This window comes from Hyperolius riggenbachi, chromosome 8 (genome assembly GCF_040937935.1).
Source record: "Hyperolius riggenbachi isolate aHypRig1 chromosome 8, aHypRig1.pri, whole genome shotgun sequence".
NCBI classification, from domain to species: Eukaryota; Metazoa; Chordata; class Amphibia; order Anura; family Hyperoliidae; genus Hyperolius; species Hyperolius riggenbachi.
Window position 1 is genome coordinate 43,208,798 of NC_090653.1, and position 16,821 is coordinate 43,225,618.

Genomic DNA, 16,821 nt, shown 5'->3' on the forward strand with positions numbered 1-16,821 from the left:
TGAGGTGGGAGGGATGGAGGGGCGCACTTTGCTGTCTCAGCCTTGGGTGCTGGAGGACTTTGTCCCTGCTCTGTTCCAAGCCAACCTAACTAAATTGTGTGGTCTTGGGTGATATTGCCCCTTGATTTGCCATTAAATCATTCACAGAGTATTGATATACAGTATTGTGTTTTGTTCCTCCACATGCACTGATTTCTGTGTGTCTCCCGCAGTAAGGACGGGTCCTGTGTCCCCCGTCGCTGGATCTACATACTGCATGAGGGCACCACCGAGCTCAGGACAGAAGGTGAGAAATCTTATGGGTAATGTGGTCACTGTACTCTTATACTCACTGATTTAACAATTAGAGTAGTGTAACAGAGGCGCCAACAAGAGTAAAAATGATTAAAAAGCTACAGAGGCTCTTAGCCAGGATATTGATCCGACTTTGTACCCTCCAAACTATTGCCTGATGAAGCTGAATTGTGACCCGTGAAACGCGTTGCAACCTTGAAGTTTTTAATTAAAAGTTACTTTGTATTTTGAGTAATGTCCCATTGTCCGTTTTTTTTCTTTCTACGAGGGAGGTGAGTTCACCAACTTCCCCCTTTTTAGACGGCTTTTAATCGTTTTTACTCTTGTTGGCGCCTCTGTTACACTACTCTACAAATTGTCTAGTCCACCCTTGGTGGAAGGGTGCATCCCCATTTCTTCCTGTCTACAGAGAGCGACTTCTTATACCTGAGTGGGGTCAGGTTATAATTCTCCCCACCTGCCTTTTCAGTGATTGCCTTTGTGGCAACCTACGCTTGTGAGTATACTGTAACCATTGCTTTGTTGTGCACTATACCACTTGCCACTGAGATACTACACTATATTGGGCTTTCGGTCTCTTTTGTGTTTCCTTCAATCCGATTTAACAATTAGGTTCACAATGTAATATTATCCTCACTGATGTAATGCTTTTGAGGTGATTAGCTGTTTAGATATATAATTTCCGATATGTCCGATCGCTCCGATCGTTTTGCCGCTTGATTCCTGATAGAAGTGAATGGAAAGAGATAAGAAAAATAAGTGGAAGATAATAGAATCGAGTGGCAAAATCGATTGAGCGGAGAATCGAGCGGAAAAAATGAACCATGTATGCCCACCATAAGAAGGAGGTTCTCACTGTAAAGCTGGCCATACACTGGCCCGATTTGCCGCCGTTTCGACAGCAGATTTGATCACTGGGATCAAATCTGCTGCCAATCGTTCGCGCTACACGCCGAATTTCGATCCATTCCGTCCGATCGCGCCGTGCGGAAAATAACCGTCGATCGCCCGCGGGTAAAGAGCACATCGCTAGCGGCGTTCGAGTGCACGACGACCGACGCAATAAAGCTGCAATACATTACCTGCTCCGCCGGCGCGACTCCCGGGTCTCCGCTCTTCTCCGTATCGGCTCTGGTCTGGTCTCCAGCATGCTTCCCTTCTTCCTGCCCCGGCAGGAAGTTTAAACAGTAGAGGGCGCTCTACTGTTTAAACTTCCCCCAGACAGGAAGAAGGGAAGCATGCCGGAGACCAGACCAGACCAGAGCGGAGAAGAAGAGCGGACACCCGGGAGTCGCGCCGGCGGAGCAGGTAATGTATGCGCGGGGGGGGGGGGGGGGGACAGGCGGCAGCACCACCACAGATTGTGAACGGTTTCAGGCTGAAATCGGTTCACAATCTGTTTGCAGTAAAGGTAGCCATACGATCCCTCTCTGATCAGATTCGATCTATCTGTTGGTCGAATCTGATGGCAAATCGACCAGTGTATGGCTACCTTAATATTACCCTCCCTGATGTAAGAAGGAGATTCTCACTGTGATATTATCCTCACTGATGTAATACGTAGGTGTAATATAATCCTTAGTGATGTAAGAAGTAGGATCCCACTGTAATATTATCCTCAGTGATGTAAGAAATAGGTTATCACTGTAATATTATCCTCAGTGATGTAGTAAGTAGGTGTAATATAATCCTCAGTGATGTAAGAAGGAGGTTCTCACTGTAATATTATCCTCACTGATGTAAGTAGTAGGTTCTCACTGTATCCTTTCTGTAGGACATCCGGACAGACTGACTGAGCTCTACGCCTGTCCCTGCTCTGACTGTATCATCCTGAAGGAGACTGATAACAGCACCAACAGGCTTCTCCTCTACTGTAAGTAAGGCGATGGGTACCCTGGCACTAGCATATCAATAACTGCATGCCCTTATTACTACCAGCTGCACTGAGTACAAATCATAGTCTGAAAAGTTTATTTTTTATTTTTTTTTACTGGAACTGCTAATGCAATACCATACCTCCCAACTTTTTGAGATAAGAAAGAGGCACACTTAAAGAGAATCTGTATTGTTAAAATCGCACAAAAGTAAACATACCAGTGCGTTAGGGGACATCTCCTATTACCCTCTGTCACAATTTCGCCGCTCCTCGCCGCATTAAAAGTGGTTAAAAACAGTTTTAAAAAGTTTGTTTATAAACAAACAAAATGGCCACCAAAACCGGAAGTAGGTTGATGTACAGTATGTCCACACATAGAAAATACATTCATACACAAGCAGGCTGTAAACACCCTTCCTTTTGAATCTCAAGAGATCATTTGTGTGTTTCTTTCCCCCTGCAGCTATCTTCCACTGAAGTGTCAGGCTGTTTCTTCCTGCAGAGTGCAGACAGCTCTGCCTGTATGTAATTCCTCAGTATGTGAAAGCCCAGCCAGCTCAGAGGACGATTTATCCAGCTTGTAAAAGAGAAGAGAGAAGATGCCCTAATCTAAATAATACACAGGCAGTGTGCAGAGAGGGGCCTGGAGGGGGGAGTTCATAGCAGAACCACAACACTGAAGAACTTGGCAGCCTTCCAGACACAGGCTGACAAGTCTGACAAGAGAGAGATAAGTTGATTTATTACAGAGATGGTGATAGTAGAACGTGCTGCAGTAAGCCAGAACACATTAGAATAGCTTTTGGAACTTGTAGGATGATAAAAAACAGGATGCAATTTTTGTTACGGAGTCTCTTTAAGTCACACCCTTGTCACGCCTCTAATCACGCCCCTGACACACCCCTAATCACGCATACCATAAAGATTTCATAAGAAAAATACTGTATGTTCTGTAACTAAAACCACACTGGTCCTTTCTATCCTGGTTAATGTTCCTTCATATTAACATTTGAATATAAAAATATATACATTTAGAGGATATGAATACAGTTGAGAGTCAATTAAGCATATTTTTCAGTAGAAAAATACAAATACTTATAAAGATCTGTAGATCAGTCCTAAAAGAGGGACAAATGGGGAGGAAAGAGGGACAGAGAGACATGGCTCCCAAAGAGGGACTGTCCCTCCGAAAGAGGGACAGTTGTGAGCTATGCAATACCGTGTATCCTGAATATCCTAAATTAAAGCCTGACGGCGTCATGTTTCGGCTATGCATTTCAGATTAGTGTCTACTAATTCTGCAGTTTCAAACTTAAAGTGAACCTCCAGACTAAAAATCGACTCAGCAGCACTGAAAAGGCCTTGTGTTTCTTTAACAGTTTCACTGCATCAGAACTCTGTTTTTCTTATCCAAGCCTCATTTTTAGCTGCACAGAAGAATACTGCCCGGGCATTTTTCCCCTGATGCTGTGCAAAGCATGATGGGATTTCTAATGTTGTTGATCTCGTTCTGCTATTTTGGTGCAATTTTTTTTGACATTTTGAATTTGACATTTGAAGCCTAGCGCATGCAGCTGGGAGGGGTTATCAGGACACAGGACAGTTGGAACTGTGTCTTATACTCCGTCACCTCCTTTCAACCAAAAAGATGGCTGCCCTCATGACAAAGATGGCAGCCCCCATGAACACAAACATTTGCCTGTTCTTTTTAAAACAGGGTGGGTAAAAAATTATATTACCTTTCTATTCTAATTAACATAACTAATGTAACTTAATGACGGTTAGAGATGGGCCGAACGGTTCGCCGTCGAACGGTTCCACGCGAACTTCGGTGGTTCACGTTCGCGTCCCGCTGGCGAACCTTTGCGGAAGTTCGGTTCGCCCCATAATGCACCTTGAGGGTCAACTTTGACCCTCTACATCACAGTCAGCAGGCCCAGTGTAGCCAATTAGGCTACACTAGCCCCTGGAGCCATTCCCCCCCTTATATAAGGCAGGCAGCGGCGGCCATTACGGTCACTCGTGTGCTGCCTGCGTTAGTGAGAGTAGGGCGAGCTGCTGCAGACTGTCTCTCAGGGAAAGATTAGTTAGGCTTAACTTGTTCCTGTCTGGCTGCATACCTGTTCTGTGAACCCACCACTGCATACCTGTGCTGTGAACCCACCACTGCATACCTGTGCTGTGAACCCACCACTGCATACCTGTTCTGTGAACCCACCACTGCATACCTGTGCTGTGAACCCACCACTGCATACCTGTTCAGTGAACCCACCACTGCATACCTGTGCTGTGAACCCACCACTGCATACCTGTTCAGTGAACCCACCACTGCATACCTGTGCTGTGAACCCACCACTGCATACCTGTTCTGTGAACCCACCACTGCATACCTGTGCTGTGAACCCACCACTGCATACCTGTTCTGTGAACCCACCACTGCATACCTGTTCTGTGAACCCACCACTGCATACCTGTTCTGTGAACCCACCACTGCATACCTGTTCAGTGAACCCGCCACTGCATACCTGTTCTGTTCAGTGGACCCGCCACTGTATACCTGTTTAGTGAACCCGCCACTGCATACCTGTTGTGTTCAGTGAACCTGCCACTGCATACCTGTTCTGTGAACCCGCCACTGTATACCTGTTCTGTTCAGTGAACCCGCCACTGTATACCTGTTCAGGGAACCCGCCACTGCATACCTGTTGTGTTCAGTGAACCCGCCACTGTATACCTGTACTGTTCAGTGAACCCGCCACTGCATACCTGTTCTGTTCAGTGAACCTGCCACTGTATACCTGTACTGTTCAGTGAACCCGCCACTTCATACCTGTTCTGTGAACCCACCACTGCATACCTGTTCAGTGAACCCACCACTGCATACCTGTTGTGTTCAGTGAACCCGCCACTGCATACCTGTTCTGTTCAGTGGACCCGCCACTGTATACCTGTTTAGTGAACCCGCCATTGCATACCTGTTCAGTGAACCCGCCACTGCATACCTGTTGTGTTCAGTGAACCCGCCACTGTATACCTGTACTGTTCAGTGAACCCGCCACTGCATACCTGTTCTGTTCAGTGAACCTGCCACTGTATACCTGTACTGTTCAGTGAACCTGACACTGCATACCTGTTCAGTGAACCCGCCACTGTATACCTGTACTGTTCAGTGAACCCGCCACTGCATACCTGTTCTGTTCAGTGAACCTGCCACTGTATACCTGTACTGTTCAGTGAACCTGCCACTGCATACCTGTTCAGTGAACCCGCCACTGTATACCTGTACTGTTCAGTGAACCCGCCACTGCATACCTGTTCTGTTCAGTGAACCTGCCACTGTATACCTGTACTGTTCAGTGAACCCGCCACTGCATACCTGTTCTGTGAACCCACCACTGCATACCTGTTCAGTGAACCCACCACTGCATACCTGTTGTGTTCAGTGAACCCGCCACTGCATACCTGTTCTGTTCAGTGGACCCGCCACTGTATACCTGTTTAGTGAACCCGCCACTGCATACCTGTTCAGTGAACCCGCCACTGCATACCTGTTGTGTTCAGTGAACCCGCCACTGTATACCTGTACTGTTCAGTGAACCCGCCACTGCATACCTGTTCAGTGAACCCGCCACTGTATACCTGTACTGTTCAGTGAACCCGCCACTGCATACCTGTTCAGTGAACCCGCCACTGTATACCTGTACTGTTCAGTGAACCCGCCACTGCATACCTGTTCTGTGAACCCACCACTGCATACCTGTTCAGTGAACCCACCACTGCATACCTGTTGTGTTTAGTGAACCCGCCACTGCATACCTGTTCTGTTCAGTGGACCCGCCACTGTATACCTGTTTAGTGAACCCGCCACTGCATACCTGTTCAGTGAACAGGACATGCGGACGTTCTTTAGTCCCAACGCCTCGCCGTAGCCCTTCCGGATCCACCCTCCACCAACGCCTGGAACGGCAGGTAGCCGACTACCTGGCCTTAAGTGTGGATGTAGACACTGCTGTGAATGCGATGAGGAACCCTTGAACTACTGGGTGCGCAGGCTTGACCTGTGGCCAGAGCTGTCCCAATTTGCCATCCAACTTCTCTCCTGCCCTGCCGCAAGCGTCCTGTCAGAAAGGACCTTCAGCGCAGCTGTAGGCATTGTCACAGAGAAGAGAAGTCGCCTAAGTCACAAAAGTGTTAAGTACCTCACCTTTATCAAAATGAATGAGGCATGGATCCCGGAGGGCTGCTGCCCGCCCCAAGACTAAGTCAGTCCCCGCACACACAGCATCTCTGCCTGCACGCCGTGTGACTGGCTGCCTGGGCTGCCCCAAGAAAACTAAGTCGCTCCCAGTCCCTCCACACAGCATGTCTGCCTGCAGGCCGCTTGACTACCTTCTCCACCACCACCAACAGGGTCCGGGACTCCAGGCGGATTGCTGAATTTTTTAGGCCGCTGCTAGCAGCGGCCGCTGTAATAATTTTTCTGGTGCGTGTACATGACTGCCTAATTTTTCTGGCTGCACTGCGGGCAGCTGCAACAACAAAAGAAAAGGCATGTACATGCGCCCATTCCCCTTCGTGATCATTACCTTGCCGTGGTGAAGGGGCTTGCGTATCACAATGAAGCAATGACCGTCGCATAGATGAGTGTCTCGGGGGGCACACAAAAGATAATAAGGTCGTTGCTTCATTGTGGTCAGACCAAATTTGATCAGCTGAACAGTCACTGTTCTGTCATTCAGCTACATCAGCCAGGCGACCATATGGGCTGTAAAGCCACCAAAACATGCACTCTCGCCATGGTGCGCACCAGTCCAGCACGGCCGTCACTACACAAACAGCTGTTTGCGGTGCGTTACACGGTGAGTTTGTTGTGTCAGTGTGAAGCAGTACCTTAATTACACTACCTGATTGATGTATACACATGCAAGATGTTTTAAAGCACTTTAGGCCTGTCATTTAGCATTCAATGTGATTTCTGCCCTTAAAACGCTGCTTTGCGTCAAATCCAGATTTTTTCTGGGGACTTTTGGCGTGTATCCCACTCCGCCATGCCCCCCTCCAGGTGTTAGACCCCTTGAAACATCTTTTCCATCACTTTTGTTGCCAGCATAATTATTTTTTTTTTTCAAAGTTCGCATTCCCATTAAAGTCTATTGCGGTTCGCGAACTTTAACGCGAACCGAACCTTCCGCGGAAGTGCGCGAACCCGGTTCGCGAACCTAAAATCGGAGGTTCGGCCCAACTCTAATGACGGTATGTTTGTTTAGGCTGAAGTTCCCCTTTAACCTCCCTTTCATTTGCCTTCTGAAAAAAAAAATATTTCTGGTGCCTAACCTTATAGGTAACAAAACCCCCATCTCATGCTTCACACTAACTTTTCTGACCCTATCCAACTCTTAGATAAAAGTTTTAAGTGGAGTTAAAGCGTACTTCCGGCCAAATTATTTTTCTTGCAAAACATTTCAATAAAGCCCATCTCCCGTGTACACCTAAGTTCATGTAAAATAAGTGACATATGTTTTAGCTACCTAGGGCCCGATGGGCCAGTAATTTTGCCGTGTGCAGTTAGCTCGTGGCAATCTTACCGGTGCTAAGGTCAGAGGAACACTACCCGTTACTCTCTTAGCACAATGCATGTTACTGCAAGATACATTAAGGTCTCTTTCACAATGGGGCGTTGCGTTTGATGCGACGTTAAAGTCGCACAACGTGCCCCTAACGCAGTGCATGTAGGTTATAAAATTGGACGTTATTTTGCACTGCATTATGTGTCTCTTGGTGCGCCGTTTTCGTCGCATACTGATGGAACAAAAACGGCGCATGCGTTACATTTTAAAAAAAAACATTACTGAGCATGTGCAACACACATAACGCAGCAAATGTATTGCTAAACGCACAGCATGCAGCACTTTCTAATAACGCTACACGTTACACACAAGCGCAACGTGTGACTGTGAATGTCGCACAGACTTTGTATTGCTGTGCGTTAGTCTGCGCTATACATTTTTATAACGTGCGACTTTAACGTCCCAATGTAAAAGAGGCCTCATAGAGCAAAAGTAGAGTAGCAATAGTGGATGCAAAGGTTGAGACCGCACCGGGGCACCTGGATCAGAGGGGTCCACTATGGGCTCTCTTTCGTCCATTTTATTTGCTTTTCATCTGAACACCTCTATATGTGGATTGCATAGTGGTTATCATTAATTAATTGTTTCCTTACTCTGATTACATATCTCTGACACTGAAACTCTCCTTGGTAGGTTTTGGGGCTCTATATCAATACAGTGGATGGGGCCCTATGTAAATCTAGCACTGGGGTCCCAAGCTCCTTTGTGACGCCACTGAGTAACATGGTAAAATGACTGGCCTTTCTGTGCATCAGGCACCTAACGTCTTGAGTCGGACAGGCAAGCAAACACCGGCTCTGGAATCGATCAATTTTAATTTAGTCCAGGGATATACTAAATTGATTTTACACACCAGAGGTTCACTTTAAAGTAAACCCAAGGCGAACCTTGGGCAAAAAAAGATACTTACCTAGGTAGAGGGAAGCCTCTGGCATCCCGTGCCCTCCTCACGCCCACTGCGACTGCTGTCACAAAGTTCTCAGCCACACTGCTCTTTATGCTCAAGCTTCTTTTATCTATACGGCTTTGTATGAAAGACGTATATGCCCCTCCCACTTAGTTTTAGTCTGTTCAATAATTGTTAAAGCAAGAAGTTTTGAATCAGGATGATACCATTTATTGGCTAACTTAGAGATGGATAAACAGTGAGCTTTCGACTTATAAAACAATTTGGCCCATGACTTAGACTAGGCATTATAATTTGACCCCTTACATGATTGACAGGGGCGTAACTACAATTCATGGGTCCACCAGACAAATTTTGATAGGGCCTCTCCAAATGCTCACACCCCTTCCCTTGCCTCCCCTGGGTGCCCTTCATTGCCTGGGGGGTCCATCTCACAAGGGTCATAAAACAAGTGTGGGCCATCATGATCTTCACCCCCATAACATGCGTAGCCACAAAAACACCTGATCAGAATTATAGTCCCCTATATCGGAGGAAGGGAAGGTTAGTAGTTGCCCCCCCCCACACACACACAGCTCAACTACTACTACTGGCTCCCCTCTAGTTACACCAATGGTGAATGAGATTGACACTCCTGGTTTAGAAGAACTAAAAGCAGGTCCAGATTTACCTCACAGGAGCCTACAGGCACCTTAGAATCGCCCTCCATGAACCTACAAACCCCCACCGAACCGCACCACAAATGTGCTGCCTGTCCCAGCTGTCACTTCTCCTTTACTTCCCTTGCCTGTCATAGGCAGCTACAGGCGCCCCTTAGTATTATGTGGCTAGAGGAACTTCAATATTAAGTATCTAGAGGTGCCCCCAAGCATTAAGTAGCCAGAGGTGCCCTTGACTGAAGGGAGATCTCGTCAGTGGAATGCTGATAGTAGGGTAAGAAACTTCTCATTTACACTTTCATCAGGACTCTGCATAGTGAAGGAGAGAGGGAGGCGCTTGGGGAGGGAAGTGAGCCGCCTTTCCATCATCAGGCGCCTGTAGGCACGTGCCTACAGTGCCTTATGGGAAATCTGGCACTGACTAAACGTCAGGAGTGTATTGACTCCTTTAGTGTTGCCTGATAGCAGCATGCAGAGAAGTGGCGTAACTAGACATTATGGGGGCCCATAGCAAAACTTTCATGGGGCGATAAAATGTAGGCATTCTTGAGAAATGCCACCTACCTCTACCCTATGGATTTAACTAGGAGATTTGCATTCTCATGTGATCTGCATGTAGTCCCTGGGCACTGAGATAAAATCATAGGAGGAGGAACACTAGAAACTTGGTGAATACATCAAGTACCACCTGGGCCCCTCTACTCCAGGGCCCCATAGCAGCTGCTGTGGCTGCTATGACTATTGCTACGCCCTTGATGCAGAGCAAGCCTCAGCCTTTCATGAATGGACTGACGTTTGTTCTGTGCAGCAAAGGAATCAGGGGATGTTTTTCTCTGAACAGCTGAGATCTCCGATAGCAAACTGTGTGTCCAGCCTTATGGTTTCAGCAAGTTATGTAATACAGACTAATACAGTCAGGCCTGCACAGGAGCGATGTGTGAGACAGGAAGGGCCCTTCAGAAATGTATTCTCTTTATTCCTTGCAAAGCTAAAGCTAACAAAATTCTGGGATGCATTAAAAGGGAAATAAAAACTCGGGATGCTAGCATAATATTGCCCCTGTTTAACTCTCTAGTAAGGCCACATCTGGAATATGGAATTCAGTTTGGGGCACCACATTACAAAAAAGATATTGCAGTCTTAGAGCAGGTGCAGAGACGAGCAACAAAATTGATACGTGGGATGGAAGGTCTCGCTTACCAAGAAAGGTTAGATAAACTGGGTTTATTTAGTCTAGAGAAAAGACGCCTTAGAGGGGATCTAATTAACATGTATAAATACATCAGAGGGCAATATAATAGCTTGGCGGATGAGCTTTTTGTCCCTAGGCGGCCTTCTCAAAGGACAAGGGGACATGATCTGCGCATGGAGGAAAAACGTTTTAGCCATTTATTTAGGAAAGGCTTCTTTACAGTAAGAGTGATTAAGATGTAGAATGCATTGCCACAGGAAGTCGTTATAGCAAACTCTATACCTGCATTTAAAGGGGGCTTAGATGCTTTCCTTGCGTTGAAAGACATCCATGGCTACAATTACTAGGTTATGCCTAATGATGTTGATCCAGGGATTTTATCTGATTGCCATCTTGAGTCGGGAAGGAATTTTTCCCTTTTGGGGCTAATTGGACCATGCCTTGTAAGGGTTTTTTCGCCTTCCTCTGGATCAACAGGGATATGTGAGGGAGCAGGCTGGAGTTGTACTTTATACTGGTTGAACTCGATGGACGTATGTCTTTTTTCAACCAAAATAACTATGTAACTATGATTAGCGAGGAAGGAGAAGAACACAAGACTGAACATGTGAGGCTTATCGTCATGGATAAATAACGTTATATAAAAAGAAAGTCAGTGGTGGGAGGGGCTCAGTGCAGCACACAGATGCAGTAGGGCAGAGATGACTTGCCAAGATCTCAGGGGGTGTAACTAGAGGGGAGCAGCTCCAGTGACTGCAGGGTGCCCAGAGCTGTGGGGCCCCCACCTTCCATTCCTGTGATAAATGGATCCATCCTCCAGATCGGGTGTTTTGTGGCTACACTGGTCATAGGTGTGCAGATCATGATGACCACACTTGTTTTAGGACCCTTGCGAGATGGGCCCCAGGCTGTGAGGGTCACCAGGGGTAGCAAGGGAAGGGTTATGAATATTGGGGGGCCCACTCAAAGTGTTGCTGGGGGTCTCCATGATTTGTAGTTACACCCCTGCCAAGAGTGAAGGCTGAGCTGTTGCCTAGAGCAACTTATCAACAGTGAAGGCAGGAATTGTTCGCCAGTGAACAGTTCACCATCTAACTACCTTCTGGCGGGCAAGCTGCAGCAAAAGTGTGCAGGTGCTCAACAACTAGCTACTTCTAGTGAGCTGCGACAGTAGTGCACTGGCACGGCGGCGCGTGCCCTTAATCCAATGGAAGGGAGAGCTCTGCACATGCGCACTGCATAGTCGAAATGCATAGAGCACATGTGCGGTCGCTCCTAGCTGCAGGTGTGCGATCAAGGATGCACGCTTCCGCCCCAGTGCAGTACTGCCTCAGCTCACCGGGCCGGAAGTAGCTAGATGTGAATGTCTGCACACAGCTCGGCCGCCAGTAAGTAGCTAGATGTGAATGTCTGCACACAGCTCGGCCGCCAGGAAGTAGCTAGATGTGAATGTCTGCACACAGCTCGGCCGCCAGGAAGTAGCTAGATGTGAATGTCTGCGCACAGCTCGGCCGCCAGGAAGTAGCTAGATGTGAATGTCTGCACACAGCTAGGCCGCCAGGAAGTAGCTGGATGTGAATGTCTGCACACAGCTCGGCCGCCAGGAAGTAGCTAGATGTGAATGTCTGCACACAGCTCGGCCTCCAGGAAGTAGCTGGATGTGAATGTCTGCACACAGCTTGGCCGCCAGGAAGTAACTAGATGTGAATGTCTGCACACAGCTCGGCCGCCAGGAAGTAGCTGGATGTGAATGTCTGCACACAGCTCGGCCACCAGGAAGTAGCTGGATGTGAATGTCTGCACACAGCTCGGCCTCCAGGAAGTAGCTGGATGTGAATGTCTGCACACAGCTTGGCCGCCAGGATGTAGCTAGATGTGAATGTCTGCACACAGCTCGGCTGCCAGGAAGTAGCTAGATGGTGAACTGTTTGCTGGTGAACAGTTTGTGCCATCACTACTTATCAAGTTTCAGCTGTAAAATGAAATGAAAGATCTGATTGGTCACTCTAGGGAACTGCTCCACTTTTGCATCGGTTGTCTCTGCACCTGTCTTCATAACTCAACCCCATGGAGCAATCCTGTACAATGTTTTCACAGATTTGCTTTTGCTTAACAGGATTTAACCACTTCGGGACCGGCCGCCTAACCCCCCCTTAGGGACTAGGGCATTTTGCGGTGGAGGGGGGTGCGCGCGTTTAAGGGGGGGGGCGGCTGGATCCCGTCTGTGGCTGGCTGGGCAGTGTCCCCCCCCCCCCATGGTGGCAAGTGTCCCGCTTGTAGCTGGCAGCTATCACTTACCTTCCAGGCTCCAGCGATGAGCCTCAGTAGCACCCTTCCTCTCCGGCTGGCATCTCCGCTCCAAATGACGCTCAGGTCGGGTCGCGGCTTGATGAGGTCATCAAGCCGGGACCCGGCCCTGACGTCAGAGGGAGCAGAGATGCCGGCCAGAGCAGAGGGGGGCGCCGATCGTCGCTAGAACGGCAGGGAGGTGAGTGGATCCTCTTTTCCCTCCTGCCGCCGCCGCTGTCAAAGTGATCACTACAATCCGACGGCGATCGTAGTGATCACGTGATCAGCAGCCATACGCGATGGCTGCTGATCACTGAGGGGAGATGCCAGCTGTCATATGACAGCTTAATCTCCCCCTCCGGGTGCACACAATCGCGTCGGGAGCGGTTCTTTAGCGCGGACATTGAATCAACGTCCGGTCTGAACTGTACCACCCCCTGCCGGACGTTGATTGAACCTGCGGCGGTCCCCAATAGGTTAAGCACAGGGTCACTACAAAGCAAACAAAAACAAGGTGTTCTATGCACTGGATAAAAGATATGGACATTCCAGAGAATTTCCAGAGAACACCAAAAAAGTTAATGGGCAAAGTCCTCTAAGTGCAGCTCCAGTGGGGGGAATTTGTGAGCTGGTAAATGTAGGAAAGAAGAGAGAGGAGTGCTCTCGTAGAGTAGATTACTCTTCATTTAAATATTACTTTTATATTTAAAAACCGAGCATATCAAGGCTTACGTAATCAGGAACCACCTCCGATAATCGGGTTTATATGAAAAGGGTGCCAGTAAAAAAGGGCGCCTGGTGGAGCCCATATAAAAACTTCGGCTATGAAAAAAGTCCAGGCCGTGTTAATTACTATTCCCCCTCCAGGCCGCCATGGATAGTGGGGGAATTAAATAATTCGGCTTCCAGCGCGGCCCTTTTATACACCTTGTAGCCCATATTTCCAGAAATAACATTGACGTCTATGGCGGCGCCCTTTTCGTGCAGGCAGCTCAGGCGCCCTTTTCAACCGATACCCCGATAATCTGTTTAGGCGTGGCCAGCGGCAACGGTTGGAAACAGAAGGAAACGTTCCAACGTTTGTAGTGTGTGGTCAGGTCACCCACAGTGGCATCAATTCACTAAGCTTTATCAAACGCTTTATCAAATGTTTGATAATTTACCTCCATGGGTAAAATCTAATTTTGAATTCACTAAGGCGTTCTACGTTTATCGAATGAATTATGAATGAATAAAACATTTGATAAATCTATAACACCTTAGCGAATTCAAAATTAGATTTTACCCATGAGGTAAATTATCAAACGTTTGATAATGCGCTTGGTAAAGCTTAGTGAATTGATGCCACTGTGGGTGACCTAACCGCACACTACAAACGTTTGAACGTTTCCTCCTGTTTCCAACCGTTGACGCTGGCCACGCCTGAACAGATTATTGGAGGTGGTTCCTGATTACGTAAGCCTTGATATGCTCGGTTTTTAAATATAAAAGTAATATACAGATACATTAAATGAAGAGTAATCTACTCTACGAGAGCACTCCTCTCTTTTCTTTCCTACATTTACCAGTTCACAAATTCCCCCCACTGGAGCTGCACTTAGGAGGACTTTGCCCATTAACTTTTTTGGTCTTCTCTGGAAATTCTCTGGAATGTCCATATCCTTTATCCACTGCGTAAAAAACCTCGTTTATGTTTGCTTTGTAGTGACCCTGTGCTTAAATCCTGTTAAGCAAAAGCAAATCTGTGATAATATTGTGGAGGATTGCTCCATGTCTGACTTCAGTGTAGTTTTTGTTTACTCTTTAAAAAGAATCTATAACGAAAAAAACACCCCCTGAGGGCTTGTTCACATTAGAGGCGTTTTTCAAATCGCCCCTCGAACGCTTGTGCAACGAATGTCTATGAGAAGGTTCATATCAGCGTGGTTCATGCGCTGTGCGGTCAGCAAAGCGGTGCGTGGACCATTTTTGGGGCGATTCCGCCTCAGTGGAAGGTATGGGAAAAACGCAAAACGCTCACAAAATCGCTTTGTGCAGTGATTGCGTGAGCGTTTTTAAGAATAAATACATTGTATTTATTCTTTACTGATTCAGAGTTCACTTCCTGACTTGCATCAGTGAGTGAATGAAAAAAATTGCTCTGGAAAAGTGCTTAGAAAAGTGCTTTTCACAAAAACGCACCGCCCACCCAAGCGCTGAAAAAAAAAATAGCGTCAAAAAAAGGCCAAACGCGAACGCCAACTCAAGTGGAACGTAATGTGAATGAGGCCTTTGGGATACTTACTTCAGGAGGTGGAAGGCTACCCCAGTCCTCTTTACCCTCTGGGATCCAGCGCTGGCAGCCGCCGAACAGCGGCGATGTAAATATTCATCTTCCTGGCTCCAGCGCAGGCACAATATCGGCTTTCCAATGAGCTCCAGCAGAAATAGCGAATCCTGATTGAATCCTGATACTGTGCAGGTGACTTGCACTTGCGCAGTAGAGCTGACCCAATCAGACTCAGCTATTTCTGCTGGAGCTCATTGGAAAGCCGCTACTGCGTCTGCGCTGGAGCCAGGAAAACAGATATTGTAGGCGCTGCTGTATTTTTGGGGGCTTCCAGCCCTGGATCCCAGAGGGTAAAGAGGATGGGGGAAGTCTCCTTAGGATCCAGAGGCTTCCCCCTCCTGAGGTAAGTATCTCCCAGGGAGTGTTTTTTTCATTACAGGTTCTCTCTAAACTGCCTATTTTGTTATGTAAACGTAGGGAGACTCAGGCCTGAGCTATAAATTGTGCTGCTTCATCCTGCGTTTCCAAGCTGCTTCTGATCATGTGATATTGGTGGCAGGACACCAGTCTTAAGGTGCCCATACATCTAGCGATTTTGGCGGATGATCGACCAACAGACAGATCTCTCTCTGATCGAATCTGATCAGAGAGAGATCTGTTGACCGCCATAAACCGCCCGCTGATTACCAACCAATTTTAGCATGAAAATCTTTCGGCAATCGTCCTCATGATGCTGCCTCGTGGCCTTGTGGCACTGTCCCCCCTGGCCGCTGTCCCACTAGTGTACATGTACCCGCTCTGTGCCCCTGCAATAATAAATTACCTCCGCCTTCTGTTAGACTCCTCTTCTGGGGTCACGCCCCATGTGGTTGCCATCCACGTGGGACAAGAACCTGTAAGAGGAGTTGGTTGGGCTGCAAAGAGGTAATGTATTAATGCAGGGGCATGGGGGTACATTTACACTAGGGGGACAGCACCCGGCGGTTTCAGTCGCGTTCATCTTTTACGATTATCACACCCCGTTATCGCCGCACACCCAATCAAGCTTGTTGGTCTGACATCTTGAGGCACGTCCGATCGATTCATTCCACCGATTTCGGCCCGAAACTGATCGAATCTAAGATTGAGCATGCTTTTGGCGGCACATATTTTCATCCAATTCAATAATATTTATCAAATTGGCAGGTCGATCGCCTGCCAAATCGGTAGATGTATGGGCTTCCTTACAGTAACCTAAAACAGCTTTTCCTGTTTAGGTGCCCACTAATGATCTAATTTATTTTGTCCAATCTTACCATTTCTATGCAATATAAGTGACTACCTAAAATATCAATTCAGTATACGGAAGACTGTTAATAGGAGGTGTTGGTGGGTCTTTTATCTTCTTGGGATGTCTTGTTAGGACAAAGGGAGGCGGGGCTTTGTCCATTAGTATGCTGACTTGGAGCAACAGTAGGAAAAGAAAATTCCCTTAGGTGAGTATAACTATTTTCTGTTATTGTAAACCAAGCCTAAAGCTATGTTGCAGTTGTACCATCAGACTCCACTGAACTGAACTTATTCTTGTTCCCTCAGCACGATCTCCGCAGCTAGAAGAAAACTGTATGAAACAATTCAAGCAAATGTCTCGCTGTGAAGGCTACAAAGATGTCCTAATGATTCCCCAGACTCTAGGTAATGGGCACAGCAGTCGTTATATATTGCACTA

The 16,821-nt window shown here is 47.4% G+C and overlaps 1 protein-coding gene across 1 annotated transcript in view; it reads left to right on the forward strand.

Annotated features, from left to right (window-relative positions):
* The window catches only part of APOM (apolipoprotein M), a 47,446-nt gene that overhangs the window by 17,407 nt on the left and 13,218 nt on the right, over positions 1-16,821 (forward strand). Inside the window, exons 3-5 of the mRNA XM_068250328.1 lie at positions 213-286; positions 2,069-2,167; positions 16,689-16,787. Of these exons, the coding sequence (XP_068106429.1) occupies positions 213-286; positions 2,069-2,167; positions 16,689-16,787 (272 nt within the window). The remainder of the gene's footprint in view (positions 1-212; positions 287-2,068; positions 2,168-16,688; positions 16,788-16,821) is intronic.